The sequence below is a fragment of the Haemaphysalis longicornis genome, unplaced genomic scaffold (assembly GCF_048455015.1).
Source record: "Haemaphysalis longicornis isolate Haplotype H1 unplaced genomic scaffold, Haemaphysalis longicornis Haplotype H1 scaffold_6, whole genome shotgun sequence".
Lineage (NCBI taxonomy): Eukaryota > Metazoa > Arthropoda > Arachnida > Ixodida > Ixodidae > Haemaphysalis > Haemaphysalis longicornis.
In genome coordinates this window covers 75,376,405-75,400,618 of record NW_027526407.1, presented here as the reverse complement: position 1 = coordinate 75,400,618, position 24,214 = coordinate 75,376,405, and the positions used below count along the sequence as shown (strand labels likewise).

At 47.5% G+C, this 24,214-nt stretch overlaps 1 protein-coding gene across 3 annotated transcripts; it reads right to left on the bottom strand.

Moving 5' to 3' along the window:
• Positions 1–1,195: 1,195 nt before the first annotated feature.
• On the bottom strand, positions 1,196–18,358 carry LOC144143517 (alpha-(1,3)-fucosyltransferase C-like). 3 transcript variants are annotated; one of them, XR_013317106.1, is made up of 3 exons: positions 13,138–15,281; positions 2,059–2,121; positions 1,196–1,513 (listed from the first exon to the last, which is right to left on the bottom strand). XR_013317106.1 is itself a non-coding variant. In XM_077675296.1 (2 exons), the coding sequence occupies exon 2, from the start codon at positions 14,961–14,963 to the stop codon at positions 13,836–13,838; it is 1,128 nt and encodes a 375-aa protein (XP_077531422.1). In that variant the 5' UTR covers positions 14,964–15,069; positions 15,326–18,358; the 3' UTR covers positions 12,199–13,835. The 3 variants fall into 3 exon arrangements, 1 of the variants encoding a protein (XP_077531422.1); XR_013317107.1 differs by lacking the exon at positions 2,059–2,121; XM_077675296.1 differs by lacking the exons at positions 1,196–1,513; positions 2,059–2,121 and adding an exon at positions 15,326–18,358 and having other exon boundaries at positions 12,199–15,069.
• Between the last annotated feature and the right edge of the window lie 5,856 nt (positions 18,359–24,214).

The window sequence follows — 24,214 nt, the reverse complement described above, 5'->3', positions numbered from 1 at the left end:
TAACCGAGCGCTAACGCAAGATGGCACTGCGGTGAGAGCGGCGTTACCGCGTAGCTGGCGTGGCGAGGAGAATGGGGGAGGGATGCGGACTACGGATGGACGCCGGAGGGACAAGGCGAGTTAAAGAGATGCGTCGCATCTAATACGTTTGGGTCTTTAAAATAGGGTTTGTCAAGATAACAATGATCGCAATTTTTTTCGCAAACTTCTAACAAAGAAATCCAGGAAAGCTTGCACTCACGCGCAAGACTTGAATGGCGAAGTTGTTGTAGGTCAGCCTTCACAGACTCCTAGTTTTAGTATCATGTTTATTTACATAATGTGGTGCCAGCACTCGTTGTCATACACGAAGAAGAAGACGACGTATTGGATGTAATGGCTTCAGGAGATATGCGGTGGCCGCGGTGAGCTTTCCCGAGCAGGGTGTGAGCGCACGCGCACGGCGACACCAGGATGCACGAACAAGGGGCGTGCGCTATGACGCGTCTTTCTGGTTCCGAAAAAGTTGGCCACGATTACGGCAAACGCTGGAGTTATTTTTTTTTTAATGCAGAGCATTTCTTTAACTCACGATGTCACCCGTTCTAGTTGTCCGTAGTAGTCCGCACCCCTCCCCCTACACTATATAAAAAAAATAATACGTACCGGCGCCTGGTTTCGATCCCACGACCCTGCGGGCGGAACGCAAGGTACATGGTGCTCTACCCACTGCGCCACAAAGCCGACACAGAATGAAAGGCTACGAACGCGCCTTATATCCTTGACTCATTCAAACTATACGTCAAGAAGCTGCTGATACAACGCATTCACTACCACAAACTCCCCAAACACTAAACGTTAACGCAATACACCCACCCCCTATGCGACGCATTTACTCGAGTCCCCCTCGCGGGGAGATGGGCCCAATTTTTTTTCTAGAGCCACTGTGCGAGCCGGGGCTCAGCGGTCTACACGAGGCACGCGCTGACGAGCGCTGGGACATTTCTTGGTATTTTTTTTTCCGCCAAGGACGAACTTACGGCTTGCAAAAAGGCTCCGCTGTTAATAATGGAGATATTAAGAAAAAATGGCGAAGCTTGGACTAAGTTGACCAAGGCTTGAAGCATAGTCAAGCTGAAGGATTTATTTCTATGTAAGCACTGAAGGACACACCACGCATCGCATTAGGTTTGGAATTGTTTATTTACACGTTCCGTCGTCGCTTTTCACTGTGGTAGTAGTAGTCATCGTCATATCCATCTTTACCGTCGTTTTCCTCACGCATGACTGGCGGGCCCGGGTCGTTTCGTCCGCAGGCTTCCGCATTTCTCCCAAATTGGAACGCGTCAGCTCGCGCTAGAACCGGCAACAACTGTCTTCGCGAACTTGGCGTCTTTAGTGCGAATATCTAGCTGTCTTGTGCTTCCCCCCTTGAGGCGCAGATGCGCATGACCTGTTTTCTTGGTATTTTTTTTGCAAGCGCCACGCGCAAGCCTGGACGACGCCGGGCGCTCCTCGTAAAGGGCGTGCTCACCTGTGAGGTAAACGAGAGGAGTAACTATGACACAATTACCTGATGATTCCGCGCACATTACGGCCAGCAACAACAGCTTCGCTGTTGAAATTTATTAAGCAGTGGTTACTCCCCAGCCCAGGGCAAACAAAAAACGTAGAAAAGGAGATTCAAGGAAACGTATCAAGCAAAGTTTGAACAGATTGATTGATTGTGGGGGTTTAACGCGCTGACGCAACTAAGGCGATGAGGCGCGCCGTAGTGGAGGGCTCCGGATTAATTTTGACCACCTGGGGATCTTTAACGTGCGCCGAAATCTCGTACACACGGGCATTTTTGCTTTTCGCCTCCATCAGAAAAGCGACCGCCGCGGCCGGGAATCGAACCCGCGACCTCGTGCTCAGAACGCCTTAGCCACTGAGCCACCGCGGCGGGTAAAGTTTGAACAGAAACATAATTTGAAAAGAATACCGTAAAGGTAAACGCTGAATAAAATGCAAAGAAAGGGAAGAACACCAAACCAAGAAAGACCTCGCGTAAAATAACGGGCAACTAAGACTACGTACCCCGTAGACAAGGATAGAAGGGGTTGCGGGAGCACAAGTACTCTTGCAAAGCATGCGGCCGTCCTGAAACGGAGCACGAGCTTAAAACAAAATACAAAACAAAACAAACAAGCAAAAACAAATGAAAACCCTGATATCAGTCTCGTTGATGAGACTACAAGCACGCTTTTTGGTCTAGAGAGTGTTGCGGTTACGTGGCGAGCCTTACAACGCAGACAAAAAGAGGATACGCCTTGAAGCGAATCTCACCGCCTCACTATAGTCTGGCGTCGCCGGCCTTGACATTGTTATTGCTTCTACGCTTATGCTTCTCTTTTCAGTCATTTGGTCTCGGTTCCGCTTCGCCTAGTAGACGCTTTTCTCAGGACAGGTGCACTCTTGTTTCTAGTCGAGATAGCTCTCCTTTCGCTTCCGCTAGCGCCTTTAATTACGTCTCGTGTCTTGCCGCTTTCAAAAAGACAGTCCCCGACGGTGGCTGCGGAGCCCACGCGAAGAAGACTTTGAGGCCGACGGTTAAAATTTGCATAAACGCTCGGGTTGAGTTACGCTGCCGTGTTTTTCGTCTCGAAGGCGAGACGACCCGAGCTACAGGCGACGTGCCGCGAAACGCGTTTGACGCAGGCACGTTCTAAACGGACGACGGTATGTAAAGCGGTTTCCTTTCCTCTCTCGTCGCATTCAGGGGGGAAGAAGAAACGACGCAAAAAGAAACGACGCAAAGCGAGCCTGGATGGAATCATGACCTAGCTTTTTCCTGCGGCGTACGTGTTAAGAAAGCAGAAACAAAAATATTGCGGGGCGAATGCGTAAGCCACTCTGCTATACACCGACTCCCTTTAAAGTCGTCTTCACTACTACGCAATTACATTTCTGGGTGGGAATTTTTCAAGGTGTAATATAAGTATAATAATATCAAAGTACGCAGGCCCTTGGACGTTTTAATAAATGTTTCCATAAAACCCTGAGCACCAATCTTCATGAAAGTCGGCTTCGCTGCTGAACAGACACGCATTGCTGCAAAGCCATTTTAGACGCAATGTAAGCGGTATTGATATTCAAACATGACGCCCATAGGTAATTTTATTGATAAAATTTTCGTATCCGGCGAGAGTTTGACACATCAGGCGTTACAGACGCACGGACGGGTTTTATTCTTGAGTCCGCATCGAAATGCCTACGCGTCTAAAATTGGCCGCGTACCTGCTCGCGTAGCTGCAGATGACGTCAGAAGATGGTAGCTTTGCGGTCGCCCTGCCTTATAAAAACAGCTCTCTTTACCTCTTCTGCCCTTCCCACTTTCCGCCTCTATCCCTCCTGAGATTTGCCCCCCCCCCCCTCTCTCTCTCTCTCTCTCTCTCTCTCTCTCTCTCTCTCTCTCTCTCTCTCTCTCTCTCTCTCTCTCTCTCTCTCTCTCTCTCTCTCACCTGTCTCTCTCTCTCTCTCTCTCTCTCTCTCTCTCACCTGTCTCTCTCTCTCTCTCTCTCTCTCTCTCTCTCTCACCTGTCTCTACAACACCTGAATCAATCTCACCATTCCCGTCCCCTTATCTGCACCTCCCCTCCGATCCTTCTTTCCCTAGATTTCCCCTCCGCTTTCTCAGTCCCTCTCTATCTCCCGATGATCCCTGTTGTCATTCCTAAGGACGACGTTTCCCTAAGATGATTCGTATTGTCATTACTAGAGACGAAGTTTCCCCATAACAATTCCTACCTACGTTCATAGGGACGACGTTTCCCTAAGTTGATTCCTATTGCCATTCCTAGGGGCGACGTTTCCTTAAGATGATTCCTATGCCATTTCTAGGGATGGCGTTTCCCTGAGGAAAACGGGAGAGAGAAGTACCATCTTTATTTATTTCTCAGCAAACAAGGCATAGCTGGCGGTCGAACAAAAAGCCACGAAGATACAAAACGCGGGATCTTCCATGATGTTAATAAAGCAAGAAGTCATTCCGGTTAGAGGACACTAAAGATTAGAGGATTGTCCGTTTAGAGGGCAAATAATATTATTCGAACGTAAGGGATATATATAATTTTTTTTTTTTTGTAGAGGCAAATACGCTTTGTCAGGAACTACCAAGCTTCCTTTTTTTCTCGCTGGTTTACTCCTAGGAAGGCTATAGCCTTCTTAGCATTGACGCAGTAATAACTTTATTAATCGAGAGAAGTGGCTAAGCCGTTGTGCTGCTGAGCACGAGGGCGCGGGTTCGGTTCCTGGCCGCGGCGGCCGCTTTTCTGATGGAGGCGAAAAGAAAGAACGCCCGTGTGTACGGGATTTCGGCGCACGTTAAAGATCCCCAGGTGGTCAAAATTAATCCGGAGCCCTCAACTACGGCGCGCCTCACCGCATGCGTTGCGTCAATCAATCAATCAATCAATCAATCAATCAATCAATCAATCAATCAATCAATCAATCAATCAATCAATCAATCAATCAATCAATCAATCAATCAATCAATCAATCAATCAATCAAAATTAACCGAAAGAAGGCACAGACACCCTGTGGAGGGAGTGGAGGGAATTGAGGAGGATAAAACACCTCAGGAATTCGCAAGTTCACGTAAAAGTATATCGTTCATATTGTTGCGGAGCATGGGTGGACAATTGGTGGTACTCCATGGTGCCATGGCCCACCATTAACGACGACGCGGGGGTGGTTGGCGGGCAGCCTGCACGAGCTCCCTCTTGGCTGCTTTCTACATACTGTAAATACAGTGTAGCCCGCTTATAGCGAACCCGGTTGTATCAAAATCGCGGCTATAACGAACAAATCTTCGTTTCCCGTATACATGAATTTTATGCCCAGATATAGCGAAAAACGGATGCAGTCAAACCCTGCTATAACGAACCCGGATAGAGCGAATTATGCTATATATCGAACAAAAATAATTCAGTTACGGAAATACACGGGAAACATATTCCTTATAACGAAGTTCACATCCGATATATCGAACTCTGCGCGCCTAGAATGGCCGCCGAAATGCATGGTCTTGGAACGGCGATTGAGATGTGTATTGCCCGCGACAATGGAGCAAGAGTTGCGACTTAGACATTGCGTCTCGCAGGAGCCACATAACGCCCGACACTTTCCGTAACTGTTTCCGACGCGCGGGACTCACGACGGAACCCGCGCAGTCAGCGAGTCCGGACAAAGACAGCAGCATCGGTGAACTGTGAAAAGATCCCTTCCATATTCCCGATGATGTCGCGAGTGAAAGCCGTCCGACGCTTATAATGAAGCGCTTTCGGCAGTCAATGTGCTCCGCCAATGCTTCTTAGATTTTGGAGGACGCGGACTCGAACTGGTGCAAATAATGTTTCGTGTAGAAAATGCTATGCTAGTTGAAGCCGCCAAAACGAAAGTGAAAACAAAAATCACCGCTTTTTTCTTTGCAAAGTAGGCAGTTCAGGCGGAAAGTAGCTTTAATACTTGCACTAAATGGATTATTTTGGGTATGGTAACGGCTACTTTACTGTGTTCGTTTTTGCATGCGGGGATGGTGGAGTTGAGGAGGGGGAAGGGGGCTCCCGCGGATTGCGAACTTGTAACGATAAGTTCGTTATAGGCGGGTTCGGCTATATCGAACTATTGGATATATCGAACTAATCGCGGTGCATATTGCGATTCGCTATAAACGGGTTTGACTGTATAACGAACTGATTTCCGTTTCCCGATGTGTTCGTTATAAGCGCGCTGGACTGTGTATCGTTCACATCCTCCATAATTCGTCCCATTTGTTCTACCGCCACGTGACAACATTCAAGTCCACTCATCACTGGCAGGTCTCACATGGCTTCTCGTAGAGGAGCTAGAATACCACCGAACTATGTTTTTCCTGGGTTTCGTCAGGCGTCGGGTTAGAGCAGCAGCAGCAGCCACCAACACCGATTTAGTTGTCATGCAACGGAGGCACTATCGAGCGAAGCCAGTAATATCCTGCGCGGAAGCGAACGCGCTTGCGTGAATACATTATCCCGACATCCTATATGCGATATCCGCCCAGAACGGATGGCTGCGAGCCGCTCGCGGCCCACGCGCCCATATGCGATCACGTGTCCGCTTTGGTTATTTTCGTATTTCCCGCGCTTTGTCTCGCAGAGCGGACTCGCTCGCAGAGCGGACAGTCGCGTCATTGTCTTCCGTTCTCTCCTCCCGCGACTGTCTGAGATGCCGCCTCTCGCTCAAGTACGATATCGAGAGTTCAACGCCCTGACGTCAGGCCGCCTACGACGATAAAGAACAAAAACAGCGTATTAAAAACGCAAGAGCGCTTAAACAATAAAAAAAAAAGGACGGGAACAAAAAGAAATGACGGGAACACAAGATGGTGGTGCAACTAGCCCCCACTGACGCTTCACTAACGTCACAGTATAAGCACTGTGCCAAAAACGCTCGCAAGGCGCTAACTCACCCACTAAAAGCTTCGCTTATCGTTTTTTTTTATCGCTCATAGGGGAGTACTTTTGTGACAATCGGGGAATTCGGAGACTCCACTCGTATATAGTCTAGGAGATAATGGCTTTGTTGAGACCGCAGGATGAGCATGCTGAGTGAAATTAATATCAGCAGACAGCGTACCGATGGTCCTATGTCAATCGGCGTGCGTAGTGGGCAGCGAAGATTAAATTAATAAGTGCCTATACGCAGCTCAAAATGAAATACGCAAAAACGAACGAAAAAAAAATTGGCCACGTACCTGCTTCCTTGGCTGCCAATGTCGACAGACGATAGTTTACCGCTGTCCCTGTCATATAACTTCCCCTTCTCTCTCCCCTCTCCCACCTCTTATGATCTTCTCATCTCGTTCTTACAATGATGAATGCAGTGGAAGTTGGCGCAATTCAATTTTCCCGCGTTCTCACTTCTCGCCCGCCCTCTCCCCGGACCTTTTGTTTATGTTGTCCTTGGAACAGCTCTAGACGACACATTTATTTTAGTATTTGATTTTATCTCGCGTGCCTTCGGCAGCATTTTCATCGCGTTTTTTTTTACCTTAGCAAGGTGTCATGACGACCAATGCAATGCATACATTTAATTAAAACAACAGTGCACAGTAGTACCCTCTGTTAGGTTCTTGTTTATTGCCCTAATTATGCCGTATTTTTTTATTTGCCCTGTATAATATAGACATGTATGGCACATGGCTGCAGTTTCAATAGTTTGGAACGGTCTGGCATATATGTACTTCATGTTCAAGTACTCTTTCCCTTCGACTGGGTGGTCGAATTAATTGACAGACAGGCAGACAGGCGAGCCAAAATTTTCATGTTTAGATAGGAACCCCCCCCCCCCCTCAAAAAAAAGAAAAAAAAAATCTTTCGTTTCTTAAAGGGGCCATGAAAAAAAATGGCCGCGTATCTGCTCCTTTCGTTGCAAATGCCGTCAAAAGACGATAGTCTTTATCGGCTTTTGCGAAGTAAATGCCTCCCTTGGCTTTACCGCTCACCTCTCATGTTGTTCCTCTTGCGTCGCGTTCCTCCCAAGGTAAAGACGCCAAATGTTTGCTTAAATCATTTTAAATTTCCCGCGTTCCACTGCTCCAAAGCGGGTGTCTCGATGCGAACGCTGCCGTACGGCGAAGACGCGCGTTAATCGAGGCGCCCTACTTCAACGTTTATAGAACCGCGCTTCCCTACTCCACGTGCGTTGCAAGCAGAACGTGGAACCTATCTAGTGGAACCTTGCGTAACTGTTGCCGGTTGATTTCTTAAAATGGCACGAGAAGCTATAGTGGCGCTGGCGACAGCAGGCGACGGCGGAGTGAATTCTTTTTCTGCAGTTGATGAAGTATTTAATTTCGCAAAAGTCAAGCATGTTTGAACTTTTATAAAGGAACACTGCAAATATCACTTCTGTATTGATTTGTTGTCTCATATTTGCGTAATGCCTTGTTCTCCTTCAATAATGTTGACAAGTATGAACATTACACCGGACATAGACGGGTAGATTTAGCTGTGACTATATAAGACTATTGCGCAGGCATTGGTTTGCTTTGGCCGGGTGGCTGAATCGAGCCACAGACAGACAGACGGACAGACAGACAGACAGACAGACCAAAATTTCTGGGTTTAAGTAGCCCAAGAAAGACTATTTTAAAGGAACTTTCTTCAGTTTGAAATGACCGGCCTTTGATAACTGACTCGGCTCCATTCCAGCAACAAAAGGCGTTTCAACAGCGGAGCTCTTGTACAAGCCGTAAGTTCGCCGTCGCAGGAAAAAATACCAACAAAATGCCGAGCACTCGTTAACGCTTCGTGCTGGAGTGCTTGGTAAGGCGTATTACAAAAACACCGGTACACTCATTGGCGCCTCGCGCTGGAGAGCTTCGTGCTTCAAAGACGAGAGACTTCTGCAGCAAAGCTGTATACCTCTACCCCAAACGGTTTCATCTCCGTGGGCAAAAGGCGCCAAGGCGCCATTAATACACTTATACACTGCATGCTTCGCCCCTCCCCAGGTTTCACGTTAGTGGAGATGGTCCGGGGCTCTTCTTTTCTTTCTTTCTTTTTTTTTTTCAACCGATAAAACGCACGCAACATTTGAAAACTTTCAAACGTTCCGCTATAGTGACGTAATACGACCAGGAGTGACGTAAAGTTGGCCATCCAGCGCTGATAGCATAGACATCAGGGTGTTGATTGATTGTAGGGTTTAACGTGCCGACGCAACACAGGCGACGAGGCACGCCGTAGTGGAGGGCTCCGGATTAATTTTGACCACCTGGGGATCTTTATCGTGCGCCGAAATCTCGTACACACGGGCGTTTTTGCTTTTCGCCTCCATCAGAAAAGCGACCGCCGCGGCCGGGAATCGAACCCGCGACCTCGTGCTCAGCAGCGCAACGCCTTAGCCACTGAGCCACCGCGGCGGGTAGATATCAGTGTGTTAACTGCACGTTCGAATTGAAGTGGTATACGCTCCAACAGAACCGGAGTCCCCGCTACAACCGCCGAGTAATAGAGAGTTCTAGCACTCCGTATGCTCCGTCTCATTCGTGGATATTGTATTGACCGGGACCCGCCAGGCCATTTGCGCATTCGTTTTGGTAGGGGGGATTACTTCCGCAGCCGGCACTCGCCATGCCCGCGCATTCGTTACCGTGGGGTGCACCCTCCTCGCCGTGCCTGCGCGCGCAGGCGCAGTCGGGTCCCTGTTAACACAGCAACCACGGAACTGACGGCGCATACGGAGTGCTAAAACTCTCTAATGTTCATTGGTGGGAACTTATGTCGGCGTCCGCCAATCGAAAGTATAGGATTCTGTGACGTCATAGCGAAGTAGCCAGAAAGGGGTTGGGAAGCCGCCATTGGTTTATTTGTTTTTTCAGCCTCCTCTCCCTCCCACCATTCCCTCACGCTACCACGACAACCTGCACCATTGTGGCAACCTTCGCTTGACCTTGCCTCAACCTCACCCTCAACTAACCAAGGAGGAAACAGTCATCTGGCGTCGATTGCAAACAAACACCTACAGTTGAACCTCGTTATAACGAAGTAGCATTGGGGCAGCAAATTAGTTCGTCACATCCGATATTTGTTGTAGCAGTAGAGGAAATATCGGCTCTAACAAATGGGCAATCTGGCTCGCACAAGAATACATCATACAAAAATGAATTTTTAGGCTTCTAATCCAGTATAAACAAGGTTACCGTCACCTTTCTCCTTGTTGCATTTCGACATCAATGAACCGCAACACGAGCACGTGAAATTACAACAGAGCAACGTTCACTTGACGAAGCACGGCTGCGTCCTTATTTATTTGATGAGGGATGTGATCTTTGTCTGGTGGCTACTCACAGCACTGAGCAGGATGAAGTTTTCCTCAGTAGTTACGAACAAAAGGGCCTTTATACTACTGCAGTTTCGGACGCCGGGAGTTTTTTTTTTTTTTGAGTAGCTCTTCAGACTCTGGGGCAAATATTTCTTCGTTATATCCGATATCGCGCACGGCTCTCACGGTTTCAGTTTCGTTATAAAGGAATAAGTGTCATCGAAATAAAGCGTGACCAACCAAAGTTTGTATTTAGTTCGCTACAGCCGATAACTCGCTATATCCGTGTTCGTTATGACGAGGTTCGACTGCATTGCAACGCACCCATCCTCCACGCTGTTTCGCCTACCCAATACACCATCACCTATCACTTCTTCTTCCCTCTTAATGCTACCCACATGATGTCGGTCTCTCAAAGCACGCACCGCTCACCCCCAATCCCAGGCCTTCCCCAGAGCAGTGGGAGGGCCTGCTGACCAGCTCCCATTACGCTGACCAGATCTTTCTGGTCACCCGTGCCAGGGCTGCAGCCAAGGCCCATGGGTAACAGGACTGAGGCGAACCTACCCCACCGAGTGAGTCGTGACAGCTCGACCACCACGATGCTCCATTCTCTCTCTCTCTCTCTCTCTCTCTCTCTCTCTCTCTCTCACAAATATCTCGATTATTTGCCGCACTTTGCGTTAAAAGTGGTATCATTGCTATAGGGACAAAGCAGGGTTTTTAACGAGCCAAAGCTGCATATTGTCTTCGTGGCGCCAATCTAAATAAAACGATAAAGCAGTAGGGGAACCACTACGGCAACCTTGTCGCGTGAGAGCAAAGCCCTCCGTGCCAAAGACGACTGTGATCGCTCATGTGTCGAAACAACTCCTGACAAGGGGCAAAGAGAAAGGAAGGTGTGCGCTTAGTTCTGCGAATCGTCGCTGTGACGTCATTTGCTCCCCCGTCGTTAGAAACCGTTGCTCCCACGGCTGCCGTATACGACTCCCCGATGGGCCTGCGCAGAATGAAGGGTCGGGAGTTGACAGCGCGCGGATACGTATACGTCAGCGCGAAGGCTCCCGAGTGAAAGTGGTGACAGGCCGAATAGGGGTATCTAGGTTAAGAGTTCCTCCGAAACGTTTCGGTGCCGCGAACACAAACGCTGAAGAAGGGAACACACACACCGAACGAGCGTTATGCCTTTTTTTTGCTTTTGGAGTACGAGTATTTTTTTAGTACAGCAGCAACTGTCAGGCCGACGTTCCGCGTCGTGATACAAGTTTCCCGACACGGCGAGGGTATAAAAAAATGAAGGAAGCTCACACTAACACGTAAGACTTGAAGGTAGCGAGCTCTACGCAACCTTTACAACCATGACGAAGTTAAAGTACACGATTGCAGCCGATTTGCTTCTTCGCTGCCGCAACGACCTTTACTCCATCATTGTTGCTATCAGTGTGAGCTTCTTCTTTTTTTTTTTTTGGAAGTGATAATCATTGGACATCACCTAGGACATCACATTGGACACCACATTTTACGCTATGATATGTCTTTCTCCTTCCGAGCAAGTGTTGCCGCGATTACGACGAACGCTGTTGTTTCTTTTTTTTCTCCAACCTTGGCCAATCTCCCTAAGTGGGTATGCTTGGCTTGACAAACGTGCGCCGGGGACGCTGGGAGGCCATCGCGAGGCACGCATACACGAGCGTTAGGAATTTTCTTGGTTTTGTTAACTGCCGGGCGGTCGCCTCGAGGCCCACGCTCACGTGGGCGCGCTCGGCAATTTATTGGTATTTTTAACTGTGCAGACGAAAAATACGACTCGCTAAACAGCTTCGCTGTTAAAAAATTTGCCATCCCTTTCTAAAGAAAGTTTAGAGAAGCGTGAAAGCTTTTCTAACATCAAAAATTCGTGAAAAGGGCGTAGAAACCTTCGTTAAAAGTGCAAGCCTTCAAAGACGCAAATCGCCGGCGAAGAACGAACCCATGCGTCGATTTTTTGCGCACTAAGCAAGCGCATCTATGAACGATCTAAATGCATATCGGTACGTAGTTCATGAAGTACTCCTTCTTCATAATCGATGTGGGCACTGTCTTCCTTTTTCGCCATTTTGAAGTGACCGCTTGGACACAACTTAAACCCGGTTTCGCGCACGCGCCGTGTGTACTGAGATCTTATCGGAGCTATTCTGTCGACCAACCGGTCTATGGGGAAACGCATTACATTTTATGGCAGGACGCCATCGGTTAATGCTATCGCACTAAAACCCAGCCACTGGAAGACATTCGTGCAGAAGGCGCAAGTGTATACCATACGGCGTTAAGTATAAAGTGCTTGAGTGAGTTGTGGTTGCTTGAGTGAAACAGCACAAAAACCAAGGAGAGAAAAGAAAAATTCAATTCCATTTCGCCCTTCGAATGTGGACGACACAGAACTGGTGTTTATTTAAACTCACACGAGTAGAATGAGGAAAAATGTTTGATACAATGGGATTAACAGCAGATTACGCGCCGCGTATCGTGACGTATCTTTCCGGTGGAGACAATCGCGACGCATCGCTCACTGGTGATGACAGCCTAATCTTTGTACAATTTTTAACGACAACGTGGGTTTAAAGATGCTTCCAAGTGAGGAGGAAAGTGGAAGGCTTCGGAACAACTTTTTATCAGACAACTTCTTATTTTATCAGAGAAATAAAATCTATACACTTAGTGTGCGTGAAGCCAAGGGAGTGTAGGTGCGCTGGAAGACGAGGAGATGACTGTCTTCCTGTGACAGTTTCCACCTTGTGACCAAAAATGGTGGCCGCGTACGAAAACTATAAAAACTTGTCACTACTCTCTCTATCGCTGGCTTACCACCATTTGCCTTTTGTTCACGCTGCCAGATGGTATCACATAATTACTACAGGGTATGGCACGCCGCAGAGTATTCAATTTTGCGTTCCAGTACCGGAGCAGTTCCACTTCTAATTTTCGCAGTCTAATTGTTCTTTCCCGAAGTAAGCAACTGGACCCAAGTATTCTTGATACCCGCATCGTTTACTCTGGTGTAACCGACTGGGTTTTTATATTTGTGGGTTGCATTAGTTACCATTTGTCACTTAAGAAAAATCATTACGATGGTTATTTTCAATGGTCATCGTTTAAATTTGTAAGCAAACAGAAAATGGCATTCATGTCGAGTTCACCTTCGTTTGTAAGTTCAGAAGATGAAGCACAAGTCACTGACCAAGTCAAAAAAATAAAAAATTGGCTGGCGATTACGATACTCCCCAGTGCGATATCTAGGCGCAGCAGCAGTGCGCTGAGGCAGCACTCACTTGTGGGTTCTCTCGACGGCAGCGATGATGAGCCTCTGCCACGGCGCCGCGAACTGCGCCTCAGGAAGGGACCGTGGACTGCGTGTTAAGCGAACGCACATCATAGTCACGCGCACTCCCCCCTCACATTTTCGCCGAGCGTCACGCCGTCGAGCGCCTCGTGCGGGCACAGCATACTGCCACCACCGCACACTTTCGGAGAGCGCTGGCTCGAGCCGCCACGGCGAACCGCCCTCCCCTCCCAATTTTGCAACACTCCCCTCCTTTGCTTTCTTTCATCGTTCGCTTGTTCGTTCACTCGGTTACGCCGAAAACGCGGCTCAGCTCAGAGAAGGCCGCGAAAGGGCTGCGCCCTTAAAATTGTGTTTCGGTAAACTACGGCTTTTATCTCACAAGGAGAACTTCAAGGGAAGGTCAATGACCTTTGCTTCATCTTCCATGCTACCTTACCAGACGATATGACACAAATATCAACCTCAAAAATCACTTCAAGCTTAAATATAAGGATCAGCTTGTATAGGTATACTGACGTTGTCTCCTCATGCACTGTCCAGTTATTTGACTCAACTGCCTCACTCCACACTGTGAAAAAAAAAAGTTCCACAGAATTATACAGCACGGTAACGGTATTATCTAGCGGTTCAGAATCCCAGAGCCGCAAACCACAAGCACGCTCTTTCGATGACCAGCACACCCTTTCACGGCGCACCTCCCCCACGTGACCACTTCCTTTTGAGCATGCCTTTCCAGGTCGTGCACTTGGCGTCCTCCCAGAGGAACTTGTACAAGCTTCGGGGAGGCCGCTTCACGGGCGCCGAAAACAGCCCGTGAATTTGTTCACACATGACACAGCTAAAAACGGGTCTTTCGATCGCGTATTCACTCTTCCATCGGAAGTACTTCTTGTACGATTCCGGGCTCCGCTGCACTTCTAGGAGGTACTCCCCCAACTCTCTAGGCGTCCTGAAGGCCGAGAAATCGATGTAGGAACCCGGTGGCGCCACCGCGGAATAATTTACTCCTCCCATCACGACGGGGACCATGTCGTTAAGGAGCGGATGAAAAAGCTTCTCCGTGCTGTAATCCTTGCATATGGAGTTCTCGAAGGCCAGGTAGAAGGAGTAATTTCCAGCGATTTCCTTGTAGCAACCAAAGCGTCCCTCACGGCAGCGATGGTGCCCGCATTTTCCGTAGATGTCAACGGGAACTGTCTTCTGGAGTTCCTCCACGTACTGCTCCCGACGGCTGAAGCTCTTGCAGTTGGACACGATCCAGGCCACCGGCTTTGGCTTCGGTTCAGGCGCTGGGATGAGCTGGCTACTTCGTCTTCGCACCGTTTTGAAGCTGTGCCGGTGCACAACGTCGGCGTCGAATCTGTACGACAAGGTCCAGTTGATTCCGAGCGTGTCCAGCTTCGAAGCGTTCGTGGGCAGCCTGTGTGGAGGCTCCATGGCGTACAGCAACCAGGCCTGGTTTGGCCTTCGACGAGGTGGCAGGCTTTTCCAGAACGTGTTGAAGAACGTCTGCAAGACGACGACGTGGCTCTGGTCTAGCTGCTTCCGGTCTTGGGTGAACTTGCAAGGGAAAGAGCACCTGGAGACGACGTCGTCCGCGAAGATGCGGTCGAAGAAGTCCTTCCCGAAGCTGTGCCAGATGAGAATGCGAAATGTCTTACTCGTTCTTGCCACGTTGTAGGCGGAGTGCACGCCTTCCGCTGATTCAGACGCTCCGCGGGCGTTCAGCACAAAGTAGATCACTGCACAAAGCACTGCGCATGGAATCACCGTTTTGAAGAACACTGTCTTGCTGTTTCTTAAGCGACGCATCTCGCGCCTATAGTCGCAGCAGAGAACGTTGTGTAGTCATCCCGTTCGGGGTCTTCGTAGAACTCAGTCGTGCCGATCAGCGGAGGCAAGAACAAACACTGGCGGCCTGCGGGGAAGAAGACACTGTTATGAATGGGCCAAGGACCACGCAGGCAGGCAGTAGACGAACACTGTTTAACACATCGAAGACTATATTTAAAAGGACGGAGGACAAGCACAGGACGTGAGCATAGTAGAGGTCGGGACGTAACAGAGGATGGGTTTCGGTCACACGTACACACAGTCTACAGTTCAAAGATACACAAAGTAACCTCGGAGTTCACAAGGTCCGAGAGCAATGCCTAATAGGCCAGTCTGCTCACTCTCAATCGATCACGCCGCGTTTCTAGGCGCTGCAACAGCAGGAACGGCAGCGCCCAACAGCCGGAATGGCGCGTCAGCAGTCGGCGCACCAGCACCTCAATGACGGCGCCCAGACGAGCTCTCGAGCCTTGGCGGAGGGTAGCGCGGTCCCGTCCAGGGTGGCCCAGGCGTCTCACGGGGTAGTTCCCACGGACTGCGCCCTGTTCCGCCGCTTCGCTTCCAGCCGTTGCCGCGATCACTTACGCCCGGTTGTTGTTGTTGTTGTTGTTGTTCCTTCACAAAATGGCGCATACCCAATCAGGGGATCGGCCAAACATCAGTTGCTAATTCGAATGAGATTGCTGCCTAGGTGGATGATTCAAGGAAAGTTAGAAAATTTTGGAAGCTTTTTCTTCTTGTTTTTGAGGAATCGAGATTGGAAATTAGTCAAAATTGAAACAAAATAAATAGAGAAAGAAAGAAAGAAAGACGAAGAAGAAGAAGAAGAAGAAGAAGAAGAAGAAGAAGAAGAAGAAGAAGGAGGAGGAGGAGGAGGAGGAGGAGGAGAAGGAAAATTCCTCTTCTTTGTCATCGTCGTTGTCTTTCTGCTGGCTCACTTTCATGGCCAATCACTCTCGTGGCCATTCGTCACAGACACTTCCACAACTTACGCCCGATGCGTGCGTGGAAAATGACTGGGACAGCGTAAGTTATATTCCACCTGGCGCACCAATATGCCGCAGCCGTCACGACGCACCGACGCGGCGCGAGTGTTCATGCTCGCGAATCGCAACTGAGATTCGCTTGTACGGAAGGTGAACTTCGAGCAACGGAGTCGCGTCACTCCCGTGCGCCGCGACAGAGCGTTGTCACTGCTCTCCCGCGACCAAAATGCCTAGTTATTCAACTCTTTCCCAGTTATTGAACCGTTCAATTTTCCCTATGCGGAGCCTCTCCCGTTCTTTTTTAATATGAGTATCGGCAAATCTGCTTGGTCCAAAATCACTGCTCTTGCGTGTTTTTTGCGGTTGCTTTTGCGGCTTCGTTAATTAGCTGCGGAGCGTAGTTGGCAGGGAAAGCGAACTTAGATGTGCCGGCGTGACGAAGACTTTGTTTGAATGACGGACAATGCTCCTTAAACAGTTAGCCAGTTAAAAAAAAAAGGGTAAGAGAGAAACGAAAATGAACTTTTTTGTTGTTAGTATGAACCGAGCTATGACAAATAAAAGGGCAAATATGATGGCCGATGTACAAAAACATAAAAAAATGGAAAGGCGACAGTCAATAACGGTGCGATTGAGGTAAGTCAGAAGTTCAAGCCATGTCCACAAATCTGTCTACACAAATTATCTACTCATGGACGTTACCTGGTTACTTTGCGCTTCTTCAGCTGCGTGCCTTTAGGATTCTGCGCTCGCCTTGATCACCCTTGCTGAATTATGGTGTTTCCACAGTGGTTTTAAAACTGTAAGAACCCTGGAACGTTCGCTTAGGTTCGCACATAGCCTAAGTTCTTTTTTTGACAATGGCCAAGACTGCTTGAAAAAGCACTAATGCAAACATACGCAATGCATTGGATGTAACCAGGGCTCAAGAGTTTACGGAGAGTTTGCATTGAAGCAAAGCTTTGCTAAACCACCGATTCCGAAGCTGTCATCTACACCCGATGCTGCCAATCAACAACGGACTTGACTAGCCGCATCACGTATCCTCTATTAAGCAAAGATGTTTGGATTGAATTAAACAACGCAAGGCACAAACATCTCCATTCAGGCTTTGCGACTCTCCCAACCACGGGTAACGTAAGGATCAATATCTTATGCGACTGCCGAACATTAGAGTCAACTATGTGAGAGAATGAATGCTCCAAGGAGTGACGGAAATTGGACAAGCATAATGAACAGATATCATTTAGCTAAGCCTAAATCATGCGTGTTCATGCAACAAAAAAGAAAAGCAACTTTGAGTTTCTACTGCACAAACTGCCCAAAAAGCACCTTGGAGTTTCTATTGCACAAAACCCTTGGAAAAGTAGCTCTGAGTTTTTCTTGCACAGAACTGCTCGAGAAATACCAAGTAATTAGTACTGCACAAAACAGCTCAAAAAGTACCTCGGAGTTCGTACCGCACAAAATTACTCAAAAAGTAGCTCTAGGGTTTGTTACTGCACAAAACTGCTCAAAAAGTACCTCGGAGTTTGCACTGCACAAAACTGCTCAAAAAGTACCTCGTAATTTCTGCTGAACAGAACTACTCAAAAAGTACCGCGGGGTTTGTACTGCACAAAACTGCTCAAAAAGTAGCTCAGAGTTCGCACTGCACAGGACTGCTCAAAAAGTACCTCGGAATTTCCGCTGAACAGAGCTATTCAAAAAGTACCGCGGGGTTTGTACTACATAAAACTGCTCCAAAATACTTCGGAGTTTGGACCGCACAAAACCGCTTAAAAAGTAGGTCGGAGTTTGGACCGCACAAAACCGCTTAAAAAGTAGCTCGGGGTGCGTACTGCACAAAACTGCAAAAAAAGTAACTTATACTGCTGAAGACTGATTAGAAAGTACCGATAGTCCATGGCACAAAACTGCGGAGATCAACAATGTCAGTTGTCTTGTAACTTTGAAATCCATCACAAGAGGAAGGATATCCACTGCTTCGCTTCCTCCCAGTCACAAGAATCCTTGCGCCAAGCTGTCCTTGTGCTGCTGTCCTTGAGCTGCTAGCTGACCTCAAGTAGATTTTTCTACTGCCACACAGTCGCCAGGGTCAACTACAGTGCAAGCTGCGTTAAGGTTCAAATGACAGGATCGAAGATATTAGCACAAACGTCAGCCTCCAGCAGCACCCACTAAAAACACGCACTCACACAGGCACACGAGTAACAACACTTGAATCACTGTCCGTAGCTGTTGAATAAAAACAGGCGGGAAATTCAAACAAGCAAAACAGCCCACGAACGGCAGGTGTAGGCCTCTACGGCGAGCCGCGCGTATCTCCTCGAAACAGACCCCGCCGTTAGGCCTAGACCGGAAGTGGGTGACCGCGCGTCACTTCCGTCTGGGGCAAACAAAAGGAAGCGAAGCGCGGCGGCGCGCCGCGCCGGTGAAACTCCCTGTTCTAACATTTCCCTCGCTATCTGGCTGGCATCCGGCTGGCTGCCGGTGCATTTGAGGAGCGGCGATGTGACTCCGTTCTGCCTGCACGGCCGGCGAAATGTGTCATGCTCCGCTATGCGTGCAGTTCGGCACAAATACGTGACCGGCTTGGATGCGACAGTGTTTGTTTTTCGCGAGTACGTTATGAATAGGTTAACTCAGTTGTGGCTGTATTTCGGTACGCTGGAAGCCGCTTTCGCTGGCTTCTTTGCTATACTAAATTTGACCCGGCACCAGAAATACTTCAGAGACACACTTAATGCTGATTGCTGATACAGTCGACTTCGACATGGTAAAAAGCGCACTAGACGGGGGCAGAAGAAAAACAGTGACACGGGATAAGCGCTAAACATCAACTCAGGCTTTATTGACAAGAAAGGCAACATACACATTAATTCTCAGAAATGCTAAAAAAGATACGTAAGGCGCAGCTTTCACAGATAATGTGATTGAAGCTGTAGATAGGCTTTTTCTTTTGTGTGGAAAGACAGAGAGTCAAAACAATTTCTTGCTTCCTAACATTCGAACTAATTATGGTAAGCATACAATAGTTTTCAGCGATATCTTTTTGGAATTCCTTACCCAGCAATATTAAAACAAATTCTTTTTATAAGTTCAATACTGTACTTAGGAACTACCTGCTTGACATTTAAATTTCTTGTGGTATATTAATGTTCCAACTCTTGATTGTATCCAGTTGCTTATATTTTGCTTTAAACCTTCTACTTGTTATTACTGTAGCTGGAGTTCTATTTAGTTTTATAGTTTGTGTCTGAATACGGAGTTATGTATTGTTCAATAGTTCTGTATAGAGGTAGTTCTTTATTGTTCAATAGTGCTGTATAGTTTGTTTTTTTTACGTCGCTCGTAATATTTTGTGTATCGTCATCGTAGGTCCCGCGTACGGCTTCGGCCTTGGGACCTCCGTCTGTATTACAACCCATATGTAAATATGTATACATCACTGAATAATAATTGAATTGAATTTTAAAAAGGGCCCATCTCCCCGCGAGGGGGACTCGAGTCAATGCGTCGCATAGGGGGTGGGTGTATTGCGTTAACGTTTAGTGTTTGGGGAGTTGGTGGTAGTGAATGCGTTGTATCAGCAGCTTCTTGACATAGTTTGAATGAGTCAAGGATATAAGGTGCGTTCGTAGCCTTTCATTCTGTGTCGGTTTTGTGGCGTAGTGGGAACAGCACCATGTACCTCGCGTTCCGCCCACAGGTAGTGAATGCGTTGTATCAGCAGCTTCTTGATGTAGTTTGAATGAGTCCAGGATATAAGGCGCGTTCGTAGCCTTTCATTCTGTGTCGGTTTTGTGGCGCAGTGGGAAGAGCACCATGTACCTCGCGTTCCGCCCCACAGGTAGTGAATGCGTTGTATCAGCAGCTTCTTGACGTAGTTTGAATGAGTCAAGGATATAAGGCGCGTTCGTAGCCTTCCATTCTGTGTCGGCTTTGTGGCGCAGTGGGTAGAGCACCATGTACCTTGCGTTCCGCCCGCAGGGTCGTGGGATCGAAACCAGGCGCCGGTAAGTATTATTTTTTTATATAGTGTAGGGGGAGGGGTGCGGACCTGTTGTTGAGAGCGAGGAGGGTAGCGTGATGCGGGAGAGGAGGAGTGGGGGAGAGGGCGCACCTGGAACGGCTGTTGCGGACGCCGAGGCACGCCAACGCCGACAACGCCGGGTGACATCGTGAGTTAAAGAAATGCTCTGCATTTAAAAGCCAGAGACGGGGAGCGTGAGCGCTCTGTCTGTGAGCGCTCAGTCTCTGGCTTTGCACACAAAAGCTTATCTACAGCTTCAATCCCATTGTCTGTGAAAGCTGCGCCTTACGTATATTTTATAGCGTTTCTCCGCATTTGTGTGTATGTTACCTTTCTTGGCAATAAAGCCCCAGTTGAAGTTTAGCGCTCGTCCCGTGTCTCTTCTTCTGTCCCCGTCTAGTGCGCTTTTTACCATGTCGAAGTCGTATCACCAACTAGACTAAATTTCTGCGTTGGATACAGTTGATCTTCGTTATAGTGAACACTGATATAGCGAATTATTGGACATAGCGAACTAAATTCGAAGTTTGTTTGGTTACACTTCATTTCAATGACACCTGTTCTTTTTATAACGAAACCGAAACATCGAAAGCTGCGCAATATCAGCTATAACAAAGAATATTTGGTTTCCGCGAGGCTCAAAACTCGACAGCCAGCATAATAAGAGCAAAATCTAAAGAAAGTGAGACAAAACAACCATTTTTTAGTAGCTTGAAAAACTGGAGAAGTAGAAACGGCCTTTTATTGCGCGGAATCTGTGAGAAACTTCATTCCGCTCAGGCTGTGAAAAGCCACCAGGCGAAGGCCACGTCCTCCTTCAAGTAAATGAGAACGAAGGCCTATTTTGCCGAACGAACTTTCTTCCGTTGTAATTTCACGTTCTCACGTTCGGGTATGTTTAGTTTGAAATGCCGCAAGGAGACAGATAAGGATTACCTCGTTTATAGGGGGTACGAAGCCTAGAACAATGCGTTTTAATCTATAGGATTGTTGCGCGAGCCAGATTGCAGATTTATTAGAGCCGATTTTTACCGCTACGGTTACAACAAATACCGGATATAACGAACTAATTTACTGCTTCGCTACAGCGAGGCTCAACTGAAATATCTTCTTAAGTGATGAAACTATGAAACATCAGTTGTTACAGGTCAGCAATTTCCTATTTGATTGCACGTACAAATGCTTATGCATCAAGAAATTCCAAACAGAAGCCATCTTCGGTGGCTGTCAAGGTGATACTCTTACCCCTCTTTTGGTTGTGTGACAGATGTGTGTTGATGAACTGCACACGTATCCAGATTTATTGATTTGATTGATTGTTCTGTTTAACACGCCGACGCAACGCAGGCGATGAGGCGCGCCGTTGTAGAGGGCTACAGAGTAATTTTGACCACCTGGGGATCTTTAACGCGCGCCGAAATCTCGGACATACGGACGTTTTTGCTTTCCGCCTCCATCAGAAAAGCGGCCGTCGCTAACGGGAATCGAACCCGCGACCTCGTGCTCATCAGGGCGACGCCTTAGCCACTGAGCCACCGCGACGGGTTGCACATGTTTCTCCATACCCTCCTTTCTACGATCTTCACGCCTTCCACCATCCTCGGTTAATTTTTGAAGATTGGATTTCTTCTGCACCCTCTTCCACCTTCCACCCTCTCCTTCGAGTACCTCCAACCAGCCTGCCCGGTTTGGATGACAAATTGATGCCCTAGCACAAGAAGGGGATCTCACGAATGCCGACGTACAAAAAAAAAAGTAGATGGGGCGCCTGTATGAATGTTCTCACGAGACCTCCGGTCGCCTCATTCATTCATAAATCTATTCAGAGCACTTTGTATTCCCCAACTAGAATACGCTGCTGCCGTGTGGAATGGAACCTATAGATCTAATTGTCAACTTACAGAGCGGCTCAGAATATTTATGAATCGTTTTCCCTCTAAGTCATCCAGTCTTCTTTAGTGTCGAGTGTCGCCCAGATTACCGATAGCTGTTTTTCTATAGATCCCGGCGAACCCATTCAGACCTTCTTCTCTTATACAAACTGCTTCATGGTGTTATTTCATGTGAACTCCTTGCATCAATCAGTTTTTGTGTTCCGCAAGGCAACAAGGCGTAACCACCCTTTTAACACAGCTGGAGCACGCAGCACACGTTCTCCTCTTCAAAGACTGCAGCGTGTATGTAACTTTCACTCCGGGAAACATATTTTTCAGAGTCCCCTTCGGGTTTTCGGCCGGGTTGTTAGCTGAGGCACACTAACATTATTTCGGCAGTACTCCTTTTCTTCACTTATCTTCCTCATGTGTGCATCGATTTCACAGAGTTTGTTCTAATTTGTTCATATTTTTGTTCAACGTTTGTTCATATTTGTTCAACGTTTTTTATTTTTATCTTGATCCTGTGGCTGTCATTGTTGTATGTATTCGATAATAACGTGCGCTGCATATTTGGACGGGGGACACGGACAGTGAAAAAGACAAACCATACGATGGTATGGTTTGTCTTTTTCACTGTCCCCCGTCCAAATATGCAGCGCACGTTATTATCGAATTCAAGACTGTACAAACTAGCCCCTAAACATGCCTTTATTAACTTTGTTGTATGTACTTATGCCACACTCTTATATGCCTTAAATCGCACATTTTTTAAGGTTTCCGGGGAAGCTACAGTAGCGTATTTGTCTATAATTTATTATTTTCGGTCATTATTATTCGTAAATGTTCTCCTGTACTTTGTATTTCATACATTCATGTGAAATTGAAGCCTCATGTTACCTCGCATTGGAGAGGTTCTTCTTCCATTTGCTTTCTCCTATTGCTATGCTTATTTTACGGTGTCTTTTTCAATGTACCAGACATTACAGTCTCTATTAATCGTGTTATGTAGGTTCGATGACATAATTTTATTTCAATTTCCGTAGTTTTTCCAGTTTTTTTTATTTTTATTTTGCAATCATTGGTCTTTCTTGCTGACTGTTTATCTGTCAGTCGCTTATCTATTTCAGTACTGCCATTAGTTTCCCTCTCAGTGCGCCAGCACGAAGGCTTCGGTGTTCCTGGGCACTTCAATAAAAATGGAGTGATTGATTCATTGATTATAACAACTATTTAGTTTGAAGTGGTTACTCAAGGTCTAGTCAGGGCTTGGAAAGACGCTAAAGCAGGTGAGAGCGTCTACATGCTCTTATGTATCTTCGTAGACGAATGACGAAGTTGATCACGCGATTTCACTCAAAACTTCGCTCTGCGCTGTCGCATCACGCAATGCAAGCATGACGTTGTGCACTTCGCAGTGATACAGAGCAGATATATGACATTTTTGAGTCAAATGGTGCGTACGTTGCGCTCATTCGCCGAATTCGCTTTGTTGGCTACGTGGATTGGTTCAATCGAGTGCATCTCGGCGAAGTTAAACCACAAGATTGCCTTAAAATGCAGCGATAGGCTAAGTTTCACTCCGTGTACTTTTCCATGCGACGTCACAGCCGAGGCCAGCAAATCAGCGTGGAGATTAATGCCTCAAGGGAAACGCGCGACTTTCGAACGTACTTTTTGTCGTTAAAAGGTTTGCATGAACAGACCGAAACAAACTAGCAACACGCCCTACGCATCCGAGATTTTTATCTGGTGAGATAGTTAAGTTGTCTCATTGCAGTGTCACAAATACTCGCAAAAAAACAACTGTTTACTGACGCGAGGAGTTAAAAAGCGCTGTAAGTAGGTGTGTACGAGATAATGGCGACACCATGTTTATAGCTTGCTAGCTTGTTTGCTTAATAATTGCGTTGTTTAAATTGTCAGTATTTGAAGTTAAAGCAAAAGCAGGATCACCTGAAATGTTTAGGGAATGGGTTTTGCTGTGTTCTGTTTGATCTTATTTTAGGGACGAAGCCCCTTAGCGGCTCGGGCTGTCGCCGTCTCATGTCGTCGTCGTAACCGTTGTCTCATGTAGTCACGGTACTAATTACAACACCGGAGCACTCGTTTACGCCTCGCGATAGAGCGTAACGCGTACTAAAAAAACACCGGGACACTCGTTTACGACTCGCTTCAGAACGCTTCGTGCTTCAGAGACACGAGAACTTTACAGGAAAGATTTGTGTGTACCTGTGCCCCCCAAAGGTTTTATCTCCGTTGGCAAAAACGCCAAGGCGCCAAGAATACACTTATACACTGCACGCTTCGCTCCACCTCAGGTTTCACGTTATA

Coding starts and splice junctions, on each gene's coding strand:
- LOC144143517 (XM_077675296.1), bottom strand. CDS start 14,963: ATGCGTCGCTTAAGAAACAGCAAGACAGTGTTCTTCAAAACGGTGATT.